Below are 14,208 nucleotides of genomic sequence, written 5' to 3' on the forward strand. Positions count from 1 at the left end.
ATTTCAAGAAAGCAGCTGCCCATCGCCTTCATGGGCAAACAGGGTAGCCTAGACAACGATGCCGAAATCCCCTGAAAGGACAAAAAACTCATCTCTAATCTTAGAAGTTTGGAGATTCAAGCATCAAGCAGACAGATAATTCAACATTGCACTCAAGTGCCAGATTTCTACAGGTACCATCCCTGGGATCCCAACATTAAGCCTAGGCTCTAATTAGCCTTTTCAGGTGGATTTTAATACAGTAAGCATGTCCCCCTCAAATGGTACCATTGAAATCAGTATTTATTTAACCTCATCTATTGTTGTGGGATCTTGGGGGGAGGTCTATGAATTAATTAACTTGATTACCACATAACAGAAGTTAACTAATTATGTGAAGTGCTTTGGAAAATTGTCAGGTATTACATAAAAATAATTTGTCCTCAATTCAGTCAACGTCAATACACATTTCTATCTCAAAGTCACATAAAAGCTTGAAATACAACAGGATAGAATACAGTGGCGCAATGATTATGGTACTGGTTTAGTAACCAAGTGGTAGCGAGTTCAATTTTCACCATGACAAATTATGAAAGTGTATTTGCTAAATTTGTGGATTGGTAATAGAAAAATTGGTGTTGAAACTGTTGGATTGTGATAGATATCCAACGGATCCATTTGTGGTTCAGCTGAGTGAATCTTTACTTAGTCTGACCTACATGCGGCTCTGGTTTCACTGTGTGGTTGACACTTACTATCTTCAGGACAACTAGGGATTGCCCCCTTGCCACCATTGTTTTTGGGAAAGTGGCCATGCAACATACAATCCCTACAGTGCAGGAGGAGATCATTCAGCCCACCCCGTTTGCACCGACTCTCTGGCAGAGCATCTTACTCAGGCCCACCACCACACTACACCACCTACACCCCCCCCCCCCTCCCCCCACCTTATCACGAACACCTCACACATTTATCCCGCTACTCACCTCTAACATTAGCAATTTAACATGGCCAATCCACCTAACCTGCACATCTCCAGACATGTGGTCAATCAAAATAAAGCCAATGAAAAATAGCAACCGGGCTCTTTGCTTCCAATACAAATTGAAAAATAATACACAATAACATCCAAAAAGTTAGAACTGAATATACAAAGTCAAGCACAAAATATGTTTTATTTATATCTTTAAACAGTTACAATCTGTGATTTGAATGCCACTAATCATGTCAGTAAAACAAAAGTCAACAATTTAACAGGCAAAGCAATCCAATTGTTCTTAGTGCAAGCATTAGATGTCTGATTTTCGGTTAGATTTTCCATTTTTGCTCATGAAGCATACAGACATAAATATAAACAAATAAATGCAAGATACAAATAACAGAGAACAGAAATCTCTTACTACAGGAAGTATTTTGCCAAGGCAGAAGACTCTGCACAATGTTCTATAAAATTCCAATTCTAACTGAATTGATGGAATATTAAAGGGTATAAACAAAATAATTTAGACATTAACAATCAGAAGTACAGTAACAATACAATTCTTCACAGCTTGGCAGCACAGGACATCTCTGCCTTTCAGCGTGTAGTATAAAACATTGCAGGAAAGAAATCAGAGCAGTATGCCTTCAAGACTGACTTTGTAATGTGTCACATCTACCTTGCTTACCTCTCATCTGCCTTTCTGCCCCCAAGTGTTCCACTAGGTGTTTTATCAATTCAAGTTCTGCATGAGGCTTAACAATACAACAGTTAAGATTTGTTTCCCCCGTGCCAACACACATTATGTTAAAAAATAAAGCAACCTATATGCTAAATAAGTTATAGCTTAACTAAACAAACAAAATAAATCATCCACTACTATCCCAGCTACAAACAGACCGTCTGATAAATATTCATTTTAGCCAAATCCATTCTTGGTTAAGCATAAATAAAAAGGATTCATATCTTTGAAAAGCATAAGATAATATAAAAGACTGACAGATTGCTGTGTAGTGTTAATACTGTTGGTATGTCAGCAATTCAAACAAAGTTCAATGCTTCTCTAAAACAATACCACAACTTGAGTGAACTTATGTGCAGATCACTTAAACATAGCAGACAAAGGTCACATTTTTTTTCTCCAAAACAAAGTTGGAATCAAAATTACTCAAGTTATCCCTACAGAAGCAAGTGGATTGAGCAGCAGCTACGTCATTTCGTATGTGTGATATTAAACCCCTGGATAAAGGGAGACAATTCTAGCAGCATTAGTTACTTTCATGTAATGAAGACAGTAAAGCAACAGGTATAAATATTAATTGTTCATGTGCATGTACCTAAATTACCAGTAACAGACATCTTGTAAACCTTCAGGCCTTTCATAACTAAACTAAAACGTGTCCAACAGACCACAGCAGAAACTTAAAAAAACCTTCTAAATAGTTCTTTCCAGTGGAAACTGAAAAGCATAATTCAAGGCACTGTACTCCTGCAAGGTTATTAAATTTATTTCAATACCTATTCAAGTTAATTAAACTTAGTTTAAGGTTACTAGTGTTAAATGTACAAAGCAAAATATAAAGTGTCTGAATTGCAAGACAAATGCAACTATCGCCCAAGAACTATCTAGCTTTTAGCAATGCTTTGTGAAAATATTTCACAGTGATTGCTCATTGCAAAGTATGGCTATGTGCATTAGCAAACCCACTCTGGCTGCCAATAGTATTCAGCTACAATCAAGTATATTTAATTTTGTCTTTACAAAGAAAGCAGCTAAATGAAACTGTTCTCAAAAATGTTTTCTCCCCCATGCCCTTTATTATCTCAAATTCTTCATAACAAAGCTAGGTAGTCCTCATGTTGGACCCAGATGGGTTTATAATAGGTTTTTGGAGCGGTACTGGAAACATCTGTAAGCCTCCTTTGCTAAGAGATGGAAATGAGGATATTCCTTGAGTATTGAATACCCCAGGCTGTGAAGCTGGACCTGAGACACCTGGCCATTGTACACCATACAGCGGTGGTGGGATCATGCCACCATACTGGCACAGAGGCAGCATGTAAGCAGGTACTGTACCAGGGATAGGAGGAGCCGGTAATCCTGCTGGTACTATTGATTTTCCTGGTGTTAAAGCAGTTGATGTAGGGCATGCTGTTGGAACAGAGAATTTTCTTGTCTTCGCAGGTGCAGCTATTCCCTAAAATGAAGAGAATAATGTTTTATAAATCTGCCTGGTAAATTGACATAATGCTACAATGCAAATAATTTATGGGACAGCTTTCTGAAATAAGCATGAAAATACGAATAGTCGTTTGATAGTACAGAATTTGAGTGTTGCTGAAAAAAAAAAAGACATTTTGCCAAAACATTTTGTCCTGCACTCACCAGGACAATTGCAAGAATACCAATGTCAGGGGAAACTACAACTTTAACATATATGAGACAAGAGTGCTAGTTGATTGGCAGGCAAATGAGCTCTGATTTGGTAGTGGTGTTGCCATGGAGAATAGTGACTGATAACTAACTGCCAAGCATTGTTTGAAATTTAAACCAGATAGCATAAAGTTGATTGGTTATGGCATTGCCCTGTGGAATAGTCTGGTGAATGTGATCATTTATTTGTTTAGCTGAAATGTGCTTATGTGTTCTTTTGTCTGTCATAGAAACCCTACAGCACAGAAAGAGGTCATTCAGCCTGAGTCTGCACCGACCACAGTCCCACCCAGGCCCAGGCCCCACCCCCACATCCCTACATATTTATCCACAAATCCACACATTTCAGGACACTACGGGCAATTTTTAGCATGGCCAATCAACCTAATCCACACATCTTTGGATTGTGGGAGGAAACCGGAGCACCCGGAGGAAACCCATGCAGACATGAAGAGAATGTGCAAACTCCATACAGTGACCCAAGCTGGGAATCGAACCCATGTCCCTGGAGCTGTCAAGCAGCAGTGCTGACCACTGTGCTACCGTGCCACCCATTGCAAAGAATAGGGCCTTGTGTATCAATATGTTGCTTCCAATATGTGCAGATACATCACACTGAAAGCCCAACCTCATTGGTTGTCACAGTAATTTTTACCTGAGGATTATTTAGCAAATGTTGTCCAATTGTGGAATCACCTCTAATGGGGACACTGTATTTTGCAAGCGAGTACTGGTTGGGTACCATCTGTACTTTTCTGGTTTAAATTTCAAACAGTGCTTGGCAGTTAACTGTCAGCCACCATCAAACGATGCATTCTCAATGGCCATACTTCTACCCAAGTGTGCTCGTCAATCAATCAGCATAAAATAGTTTTCCTTAATCTGGATATTCTTGCGATTACCCTGATGAGTACAAGATGAAAGCTTTGATAAAATGTATTTTTCAGCAATAATAAACACACTTGTATAACCACTTTTTAAAACCCATTCCTACAAAATGAAAAACGGACAATAACAAGCTTTTTGTAAAACTGTTTTAAAAAAAGTTATTTTATGGGATGTGGGTATTGTCTGCTAAGTCAACATTCTTCTAAGTAATATGCTTCTAATTACTCGTGTTTTACTGTGATAACCATTTTGTTAACTTTGCAAATAAAAACCTATAAGGCCAGGCATTGCATGACGTGGATGTCAAATCACAATCTGTGCAATTGCACTACTTGTGGTGTAACCACTGTAAAAGGAGGAATGTAAATAAGCTGAAATATACAAACAAACCAGCTGACAACAACTTCTCAGAACTGACGCCTTAAATTTGTACTATACTGTATTATATTTAAATTAAATTATATTAGTGTGTTATATTTAAATGAAATTCCTGCCTATTTTGATGACTTCTGTCTGAATTTTAATTAAAATACATTCAAATGTTCAATGTCATCACAAAGCACAAATATTTTTCTCCCACTCACATCACGTTGGGGCGGTTTTTGCCGAGGTTCTTTATCAAATCTATGTTGGTTCTGTTTTAATTGGTTTAAAGAAGGCTTAAACTGTGCAGCTCCAACTGTTTCCTTCGTCCAATCATCGACAAGCTTGTGCAGGTCATCTGTAAAAGTTCCCTTCTTGTTGTTGCTGTTGTTGGTTTGATTTTGCTGTTGAGGTGGCTGGTGGTGTGGGGGCTGGTGTTGATGCTGCTGTAGAATCTGTTGCACTGAATGATTTGTACTGCTGCTACTTGAAGACCCTAGAAAAGAAGTACTGATGGTTACAAAAAAAATGCTATGTGAGGAAGTGCAACCGTAAAATTTAGCTACCAAGAAAATATTAAGAACAATACTGTACAAATTAAATCTAACAAAGCCACAATACGGAACAGGCATAAGCAGACGTGCATGCATTTGTAAGTCTAATAAAGTAAAACAATTCGCCAGTGATGTGTCACCTGAAAAGTAATATACGTTCCATGGTAATTATAGGAGTTAATTTCTATCCAAAAATTAAGCTCATGCAATTGTATGGTAGAAATAAAATTGGATAGTTACTACTGCGATCTTTGCCTAGGCATAGCCGCTTCAGGGTAGACCCTATAATGTAAATTAATAAGAGACAAAGTTAGGCCTTAAAATCTTTTAACAGCTTTGCTGGAAATGCTCTGCTGATACAGTTATTCATTTGATCAATTGATCAGTGATTCAAATGTTAAGAAATGAACAGGATCATCTGCTGCCTATTTTTTTTAAAAAAACAAGATCCAATAAAAGCTATTGTGCAACCACACCAGTATAGTTCACATCTGTGACCTCTGAAAGAGGAGACACATGATGTTCAAAGTTTTTTAAAATGTTAGGAAGTGGTAAAAAAACAATCCAACCCTCTTTTTGTCTCCCTCTTAACAGAAAATTGCAAACGTGGCCCTTAATCTTTTCACACAGACATTTTGCACATAGACATCAAACATGTTGCATCTTTAAAAATACAACATTTTGTAAAATTAATTCTATAATCTTTAAAGCTGCATGGCATTGATATTAATTTAGTATTATGCAGGAAATTATTAATTTCAGAATTATACTAAAATAAGTAACATTCCCTGAATTGAAACAAAATGATTGTTTCCCAGCTGAATGGAAAAATTAATAGATGGGGCGTGGGAAAGAGATAAAATGCCACAATTATGGCTAATTGATGCGGCCAGGATCAAGATAAATCTGGTCTGGCTGCACGTAAACTGTTACACTTGTTATTCTTATAAAGATACATTGTTCTGTAGGTCTGTGGCCAATACATATCAATGGATAAAAAACGCACCATTGTTAACAACTTTAAAAACCTCAAATAAACTTGGGAAGATATGCAAACGACGTAAATTGATTTGTTATAACCACTATTCTGAAATTAAGTCACTGAGCTGCCTTCAGTTAAAATTTATACAAGTGCAAATAGTTGTATAATGGGGAAAGATTTAATTTCCATTAGTAGATACTGCCCCCTTCAAAGAGCTCATTATCCTCTCTCCCATAGGTCCAATATCTCAAAATGTGTTACAGTAGCAAAGAAATACCACTTGATTTAGAACAATAACATATCAGAACAATTTTGCACAATATATTTAGCCATGAATCAATAGCTAGACATTATGCAGTCTTTGCGTGCTGTACACTGTGGCTGAAAAAGCATGGTTGGGGGTCCCAGTGACAACTGGATTATTTCTTCATATTTCACGCAGTTTGAATTCAACCCAAACCAATCAGAATGTCCTTTCTTTGCTGTTTGGAACACATTTTGTGAAATGATGCTGGGTCATGAAAAAAAAAATGTAAATGCACCCTTCTTCCAACTTTACAATAACAATAGTTTCACTTCAGACTCTGGGCTCAGCTGAGTGGGTAATGTACTGTCATGAATTGTACTACATTGACTGTGCAGTCTCTGGTCTTGTATTACTTAATGCCAATGTCAGACACAGAAATATAAGGATATCTTATCTTGCAGTACTGATATCACACAGTTCCTGATTGTACACAATTGCCAGACCCTTCAATACATGAACGTGAAGGAAAATGACACAATATATCTTGCCTCACAATGTGAGATCTTTCATCCTAAAACTATAGATTAATTTCAATACAGCAGCAAAACACTTTCCTGTTAGCTATCAAGTCAGACTGGTGACAATCTCTACACTTGTGAAATCCAAGACATTCACTCAGCCAATTTTCAGCTGAAGCCACAATGTTCAAATTAGACACGTTTAATAACATGGCAAATATGCCACACTTATGACCTCCAAATGGCATAGCTCATCAGATACAATGTACACTAAATAGCAGAGAAAGAGGCCATTTGGACCACATGGTCCATTCCAGACCACACAAACATCCTTCCATTCTTCTTTGTTCATCAACAAATCCTTCTCTTCCTTTTCTGTCATGTCTCTATCTGGCTTCTCCTGTATTCCTTGTGGTAGCGAGTTCCACGTTGTAAACATACTCGAGATAATGACTCCCCTTCTGGATTGTGTCTGCCACAAGTGAAAATATCTCAATCTCAGACTTCCATCAGGTCACCCCTCAGTCTTTCCTTTCCTACGGGAAGTTTTAGTAGGTGACATCACATATTTCAAAATGATTCCAATTCTACTACAGCCATATGTCTGAATTCCAAATAAAGATGAAATAAACAACATTCGTGGCTACTGGGGACATCATTTCAACACCCAGTAGCCCACTAATTTTAATTTTTATTTGAATTTGACTTTAATTGCACGTTCCAATCATGTCATGTGTAGCTTTTTTATTCTACCTTCACTGAACTGACGTCTGACTAGTGACAGGTAAAAGTGTCAACAGGATTTTACAAGATGTTACCTATGTTCATCTTGTGTTCAGAAATGCTCTGAAAAGGAGTATGAATATAAAATAAATATATGATACCTTATAAATTACTGGTATTTGTTGTGGTAACCAATGGGTCAAACCACCAAGTTAATATAATTCGCGTGGAATTTAATTGAGATCAGTTGAAGTTCAGCAACTTTTTCTCTAAAAAAAAGTCACGCTTCCTGAATTTTAGCCAGGGAAAACTTGACTGACGATAGAAATGAGTGAAGTGCATCACAACCACATTCTTTTTTACATTTTAAAATATCTTTGCATTAAATTTTAAATAGGCCATTGTGTTGGGAAATTAAAATGAACTTGGTTACTTGTTTTCAGAAAAGAATTAGTCAGCTTTGGTGGGGTTGTGGGGGTGGGGAGTGATGAGACAATACACATCTGCCTAGGGATAATTTCAAGTTTTGGAGAGTGGAAAGTTTCCAATAGCGTCAATTGCCTACACAGGCAGAAAGTTCCACCATGGTTTTCAGACATTAAAGCTTGCAGCCCAAAGCCTCATATTGGTGTTCGAGGACAGCCAAACTATAGAGTATATAAATCAATTGCTGGAAGCATATCAACCCACAGAAGACCAGAAATCTGAAATTTGTCTAAATAGCAATACTGATTCACATTTCTCTTGCTGGTATATAAATTCACTTCAATTAGGTACAATTAGCCTAAGAATAGTATAAAGTATCACTTTGTCTCCAATACCCTTGCAATCCTGTCACAAAACTTTGTAAGAAATGTACATTAACTCCACTGGTCACTGCTCTCAATTTAAAACATGAGGTCTCAGTCTTTTTTAAACACTTATTTCTGCATCTGTGCAAAGTATTGTGCTATCGGGCATTAAATTGTCAATTTCCTGCTTTATATCTTTTCACTTCTGTGCAATTCAATACTTGTACATAAACTTTGCTGGTAGTTTTAGTCTGAATTATATAATTTAATGACTTTTTTAAATCTTTGGATGACCAGGCACAGTGAATCCTTCTAATCTCTTTTGGTAAACAAATCATTCTTAAGCTTATGGTATACTCAAAAGACGCAAATTTCAGATGTTGATTCAGCCGTGAAAATCACATTCCGCTTGAGAAAATAATTTGGGAGAAACCACTTGTTGCAACGATAGGGTTGAATGCAAGGGGTGGGGAGGAGGGAACTCTAGCTAGGAGCGGGATAGTGGTGAAAAAGGAGTGGTAGTCTGTTAAGATTTAAGTTGCTTTGGATTCTGTGTTGTTGGTATTGTTAGGAAGCAAATGGAAGAGACTACTTTTTGTAAGATTATTGAATTTGCTAAGAAACCTTTAATCATATGATAAGGATAGGAGAGACTGATATTAACCAGAATGATCTTGGCCAAGTGAATGAATAGACTAAGAGAAATGAATTGTGTGGATAAATTTAAAATATGACAAAGTATGAAAGATTTGTGCGATGGATCAGTGTCTATTGACAAGGGTGCATTAAATATAGCTGAAATATTGGTGTATCTCAAAAGTATCTGGTAAGAAATACATAACAATCTTTAATTGTCTGTTGGAAGAGATAAAATACCTTTCCTCAATCGGTATTCTATGTTCTAGGCTAACAAAACTACTCTGTTGGGGTTAATTAGATTTGAAAGAAAGTCTTGAATGCACAATATATTTGACATCGTTTAAATAGATCTTCACATCTCGTGTCTACAGCAACAGTACTGGTCACCGCTCAAACATTAGATCTTGCCAAACATGCAAAGTCTGTCATCTGATTTATTGTATTAATGATGTTTGAGCTGATGCCAATGGAACAGGCAGTGAATCTAAAAATGAATAAACAATTATGAAAACTACCAATCAGCAGTTACCAATAATACAATTAAGATCTAGCCACAAGATACTTGAATGTTCTCAGTTCCCATCTGGTTTAGTCAATAACCCAATGATTTTGTAATAAAAATCTTTGCATTTAACAATGTTTATACCACTTCTAAGATGGCAAAATTGTTTTGCGTGTGTGGCGGAGAATAATTAAATAAACAAACACTCAATGAGTCATAACAGGAAATTAAGAGTTAACCAAAACCTGGCTAAAGAAATGGCTTTCTTAAAGATGGAGAGAGGATTAGTGAGGTAGTAATGTACTTTGCTCCTAAAGGCTAACAAAGACATGACTGGCTGAGTTCTATGTAAGGATATGCAGAGAAGTTGAAGGCCAGACAGCTGAAGGCTTGTGCCAACGGTGTGGTGAAGAGTGGGTTACACAAAACGCTTCAGTTAGAAGACCAAAAAGCGTAGAATGGTATGCTTGTGGGAGATTTTAAATGTAAAGTAGGGCAATGCTATGGAGGAGTTTGAAGAATGGACGAGGGTTTTTATTTCGATGTGCTATTTTAAGGTGGCAGTTTAAACGTCCGGGATGAGTTGAAGACAAATAGGAGATAAATTGGGTTGCGGGGGTGGGGGGTAGGGAGGAGCAAAAGATAAGCAAAATTAAGCATTGGATATTTCCAAGATTGAATGTTGAAAAGGTGGAAACAAACATATTGGACAAGTACAAAAACATGGGTAAATGTTCTTCTAAATAAATTTCTTCCACCTGTTTGAAACACTCAATTTACTAGGACAAACAGTACAGATCAGAAGGAAATGATGTCTATTATATGATACATAGGCTGGTCACTTTCATACTAACTATAATTTACAAGCACTTTTCAACTGCTTACATAAAAGTTACCTGTAGGACATGAAAATATACTGTTGTATAGCTTTTTTTAATATAAACTGCAAGAATGGAACTTACCGATAAGAACATTTCTTTCTAATGCAAATCAACTTGATCCAATTGTTTTGTATCTCAACCAAAAAGTCTGTGCAGTTGCCATGTAACTTGCCCTGGAAGATATTTGCCCAAACATCTCCCAGGAATTGGTCACAAGTAAATGCAATGGGATTACATGCAGGAACATACTTGACAAGTGCTTATAAAAGGATATATGCCACAGAAACAGGTCACTCAGGTCAAACAACCCATACAAGCTTCCATGCTTCATTTGGCCATCTCCCATCGTTCTCATCTAAAATTACCACTGCAATCATTAATTTTCTTCTCCCGCAAATGCTCATCTAGTTTATCCTCAATGTATCTATACAATTCACTTTCACCATTCCCTGTGATAGTGAGAACCACATTCTCACCACTCTTTGGGTAAAGAAGTTTCTTCTGAATTCCTTATTGGATTTCTTTATGACCATATTACATTGATGGCCTCCAGTTATGCTCTTCTCAGAACAGCAAGCATTACAAGTGGTCACAAGTAATCAATTTAAACTGTGGCTTCAAAAAGTTCTGAAAGGTTGAAATTCAGGTGTTGTTGAGAAATCAAATAGATATGCAAGTTATCTGAATAATCCAATGTCAACCCAAATGAAAGTCACTCAACTTATAGCACAACTGGAGCTTTCTGAATTTTTAGCAATTATTTTAAATTGCAAACAACAGAACGAAAGATAAATTGGCTATAGATGAGTTATGCCAAAAACAGATACTTCTCCTGCTGTGATTTCTAGAGCTGGTGCAAACTATTTTTTGAAAAAAAAAGTATTTTAAAGGATGTCGGCATCACTGGCTAGGCCAACGTTCCTTGCTCATCCCCAAATGTCCTCAAGAAAGTGGTGGTGGTGAATCACTTTCATGAACTGCTGCAGGCACACCCACAATACTCTGTCAAAAAAGCTCCAAAACCTTGAAGTTAGAAATCTAGCACAAAGAGATCAATTTCTACAATAGCCTTTGTCTTTAGTCCCAGAACTTGCTCTCCACCAGGACAAAAGGTGAAGCTTCTGTGAAGTATAAACACCAATATAAACCTGTTAGCCGAAAACTAAGTTAATAAAGTTCACAGCCTTCTTCCACAAAGGCTAATAGCTCTGAGAATAAGTCTTCATTTGGCCAGTATAGTAATACCTAATTAGCAAAAGACCTTTCATTGATTACTCAGTAATATCGCACTGGTTGACAAAGAAGGATTGAAAAGTGCAAGTGCCTGTGTTCAACTGTACAAGCCTTTCACTCCAAAATATTTTAAAAACGTCAGTAACTTGTCTAGGAGAAAGGGATCTTGTCAATTAACTCTGCTATCCCAATCATTTGCAAAATCTGTAAAGACATTTGCTTCTTACAAATCTGAAAAGGTAGCTTCTCTCTCTCTGTTTTTCAAGTTCAACCTCCAGCCTGTTGTGCTCCCTGAAAAAGTACGAGAATTCACCTGACTGTTTTTGTGTAAAACAATCAAACATCCACTCTTGAGCCATGCTAACAGTGTTGAACATTGTAAGCCACAAGTATTTTGACAATTTTTCTATGGATTAATTTCACTGGAAGTACCAGGGACCCATGCTCTGCCACAATCTCTAAAACAAGCAGACCCATTCAAGGTGATCATCAGTGGTTCTCAATTTTCTTTCAGTAATTTGTTAAATGAATGTCAATATTTTCTCGTGCATTGTCACTGCATTCGTGAGATTGCAGGTTTACTCCCTATACATTTCTGGATCTGAGAGGAGTTGAAACTGCTTAATAACCTGGTAGCACTCTTGCCTTTCAATGAAAATGTTGCGGCACTGAACTAATGAAATCTATTCCCTAGTCACAGGTATCAATTTTCAGATTAAGTGCTAAACTGAGACCTAAATCTGCCTGCTTTTGAATGTAAAATGTGCCATGATAGCACCAGATGAGCAGGAAACCATTTTTCTGGTTGATATTCCTTTCTTACAGTATCAAAAACAAGTTATCTGGTCATTCATTTCCTGTTTGTGGGATCTTGCCTTTTTTTTAAATCAGTTGCTATATTTGCCTACAGAACAATGACTGTACTTGACAAGTAATCAATTGGCTGTAAAGTGCTCTGAGGTTCAAAGGATGTGAGAAGATTTTACAAATATACAACATCCCAGTGATGAAATGCACAATTGTGACCACAAGTGAATGGATTAAGTCAGGCCATGCAGATTATCATGAATGGAGGGAAGGACTAGGTAAATGCTGTTGCTGCAGTAGAAGTGCAGCCCATGACAAAGCAGAGTCCAGCCAACACGGTTATTGTAAGAGGTCTCCACAACCAGGGCAGCATAGTGGTACAGTAGTTAGCATTCATAATGCCAGCAACCCTGGTTCAATCTGGCTCCAGATCATTGTCTGTGTGGAGTTTACATATCCCCCCGCCATGTCTGCATGGTGTTGGTGGGTGCACCAGTTTCCTCTGACAGCCCAAAGGTGTGCCAGTTAGGCTGACTGGCCATGCTAAATTAACCTAGTGCCAGGGAGATTAGCAGGGTAAATATGAGCTATTATGGGAATAGGACCACGGTGGGATTGTGGGCAGTGCAGACTCTGAGTCAAATGGCCTCCTTTTGCACTGCAGGATTCTATGAATCCATCAGAGGGACATGCAAAATGCGGTGTCACACTGCGACACCCCCGTCTGATTTGAGTATTGCCACGATATTCAATTATTCTACCTTGGTAAACATTTATCCAAGTAGTTAATCAACAATGGTTGAACAGTTTCACACAATAACATTGTTAACTCAGATTTAGCTTGAAGAGAAGCACAAGGAGATGTAATCTCCAAATGATTACTCTAAAAAGTACGTATATTAATGGGGGAAAATTGGTCTAGATATCCAATGCTCATGCAGAGCTGAAGCAAAGCCGATACAAAAATTTTCCTTTGCTTTTGCAATCTTCAACCAACAAAATATTTTAAATTATAAATAAATTGAAAATAAATGCAAAGAGGAATAAGTGGAAATAAATTGAAGTGCATACAGCTGTTCTATGTTTTTATACAAGCAGAATTTTGCTGCTCCATTTTCAACTAACAAAAATGTTTTCCTTTCCATCATGTAGACTGCAAATTATTCCCGTCCACAGAATTACATCTCATGAGATTAATATAGTTCCCTTTGAAGACTCCTGATTTGTGAGCAATTTATATAATGGACTCCATTCTCTTTACTCTGATAATGACTTCTTACTTTACAAGATTCAAAACACTTATGGTTAGGCATGAATATAGAATACTGTCATGGCAACATCTCATCCAGAACCTTTTATTTTACAGGAAACTTACAAAGGAGGAAGTCAGTGAGTTCCATTGCATTTACTTCAGCATTCTATGTTCCTCATTTGAAGTTGTCATCTATCCAGACAACTTTTGGAAAGCGTCACTTAAGTTTGAGAACAGAATATGGGGTAAGTTGTTGATCACAAGCAAGAAGGCAAAGAGACGACAAGTGAAAAGGAGCTTGCTGTTGTGTAGACGAATAACACGTCTATGAATGCTGAATAACTTTGAAGCTTCAGGTTCACAGAGCTAACAAATAATGCAAGTTCATTTACAAGGATGAAGAGGCTATCCTGGATAGTTATAGATCTACCAGCTT

General features: G+C 37.3%; 1 protein-coding gene across 8 annotated transcripts in view; it reads right to left on the bottom strand.

Annotated features, from left to right (window-relative positions):
• Positions 1 to 1,135: 1,135 nt before the first annotated feature.
• The window catches only part of wnk2 (WNK lysine deficient protein kinase 2), a 193,739-nt gene continuing 180,666 nt past the window's right edge, over positions 1,136 to 14,208 (bottom strand). For 6 of the 8 annotated variants that reach the window (XM_080182377.1, XM_080182406.1, XM_080182369.1 and 3 more), the window contains 3 exons: positions 5,438 to 5,479; positions 4,865 to 5,139; positions 1,136 to 3,156 (listed from right to left, as the gene is read on the bottom strand). In XM_080182377.1, coding sequence (XP_080038503.1) covers positions 2,803 to 3,156; positions 4,865 to 5,139; positions 5,438 to 5,479 — 671 coding nt within the window. In that variant the 3' untranslated portion in view covers positions 1,136 to 2,802. The remainder of the gene's footprint in view (positions 3,157 to 4,864; positions 5,140 to 5,437; positions 5,480 to 14,208) is intronic. The other 2 variants (XM_080182397.1, XM_080182384.1) reach the window with 1 other exon arrangement.

This window comes from Carcharhinus amblyrhynchos, chromosome 3 (assembly GCF_965287045.1).
Source record: "Carcharhinus amblyrhynchos chromosome 3, sCarAmb.v2.hapA, whole genome shotgun sequence".
Classification (NCBI taxonomy): Eukaryota; Metazoa; Chordata; class Chondrichthyes; order Carcharhiniformes; family Carcharhinidae; genus Carcharhinus; species Carcharhinus amblyrhynchos.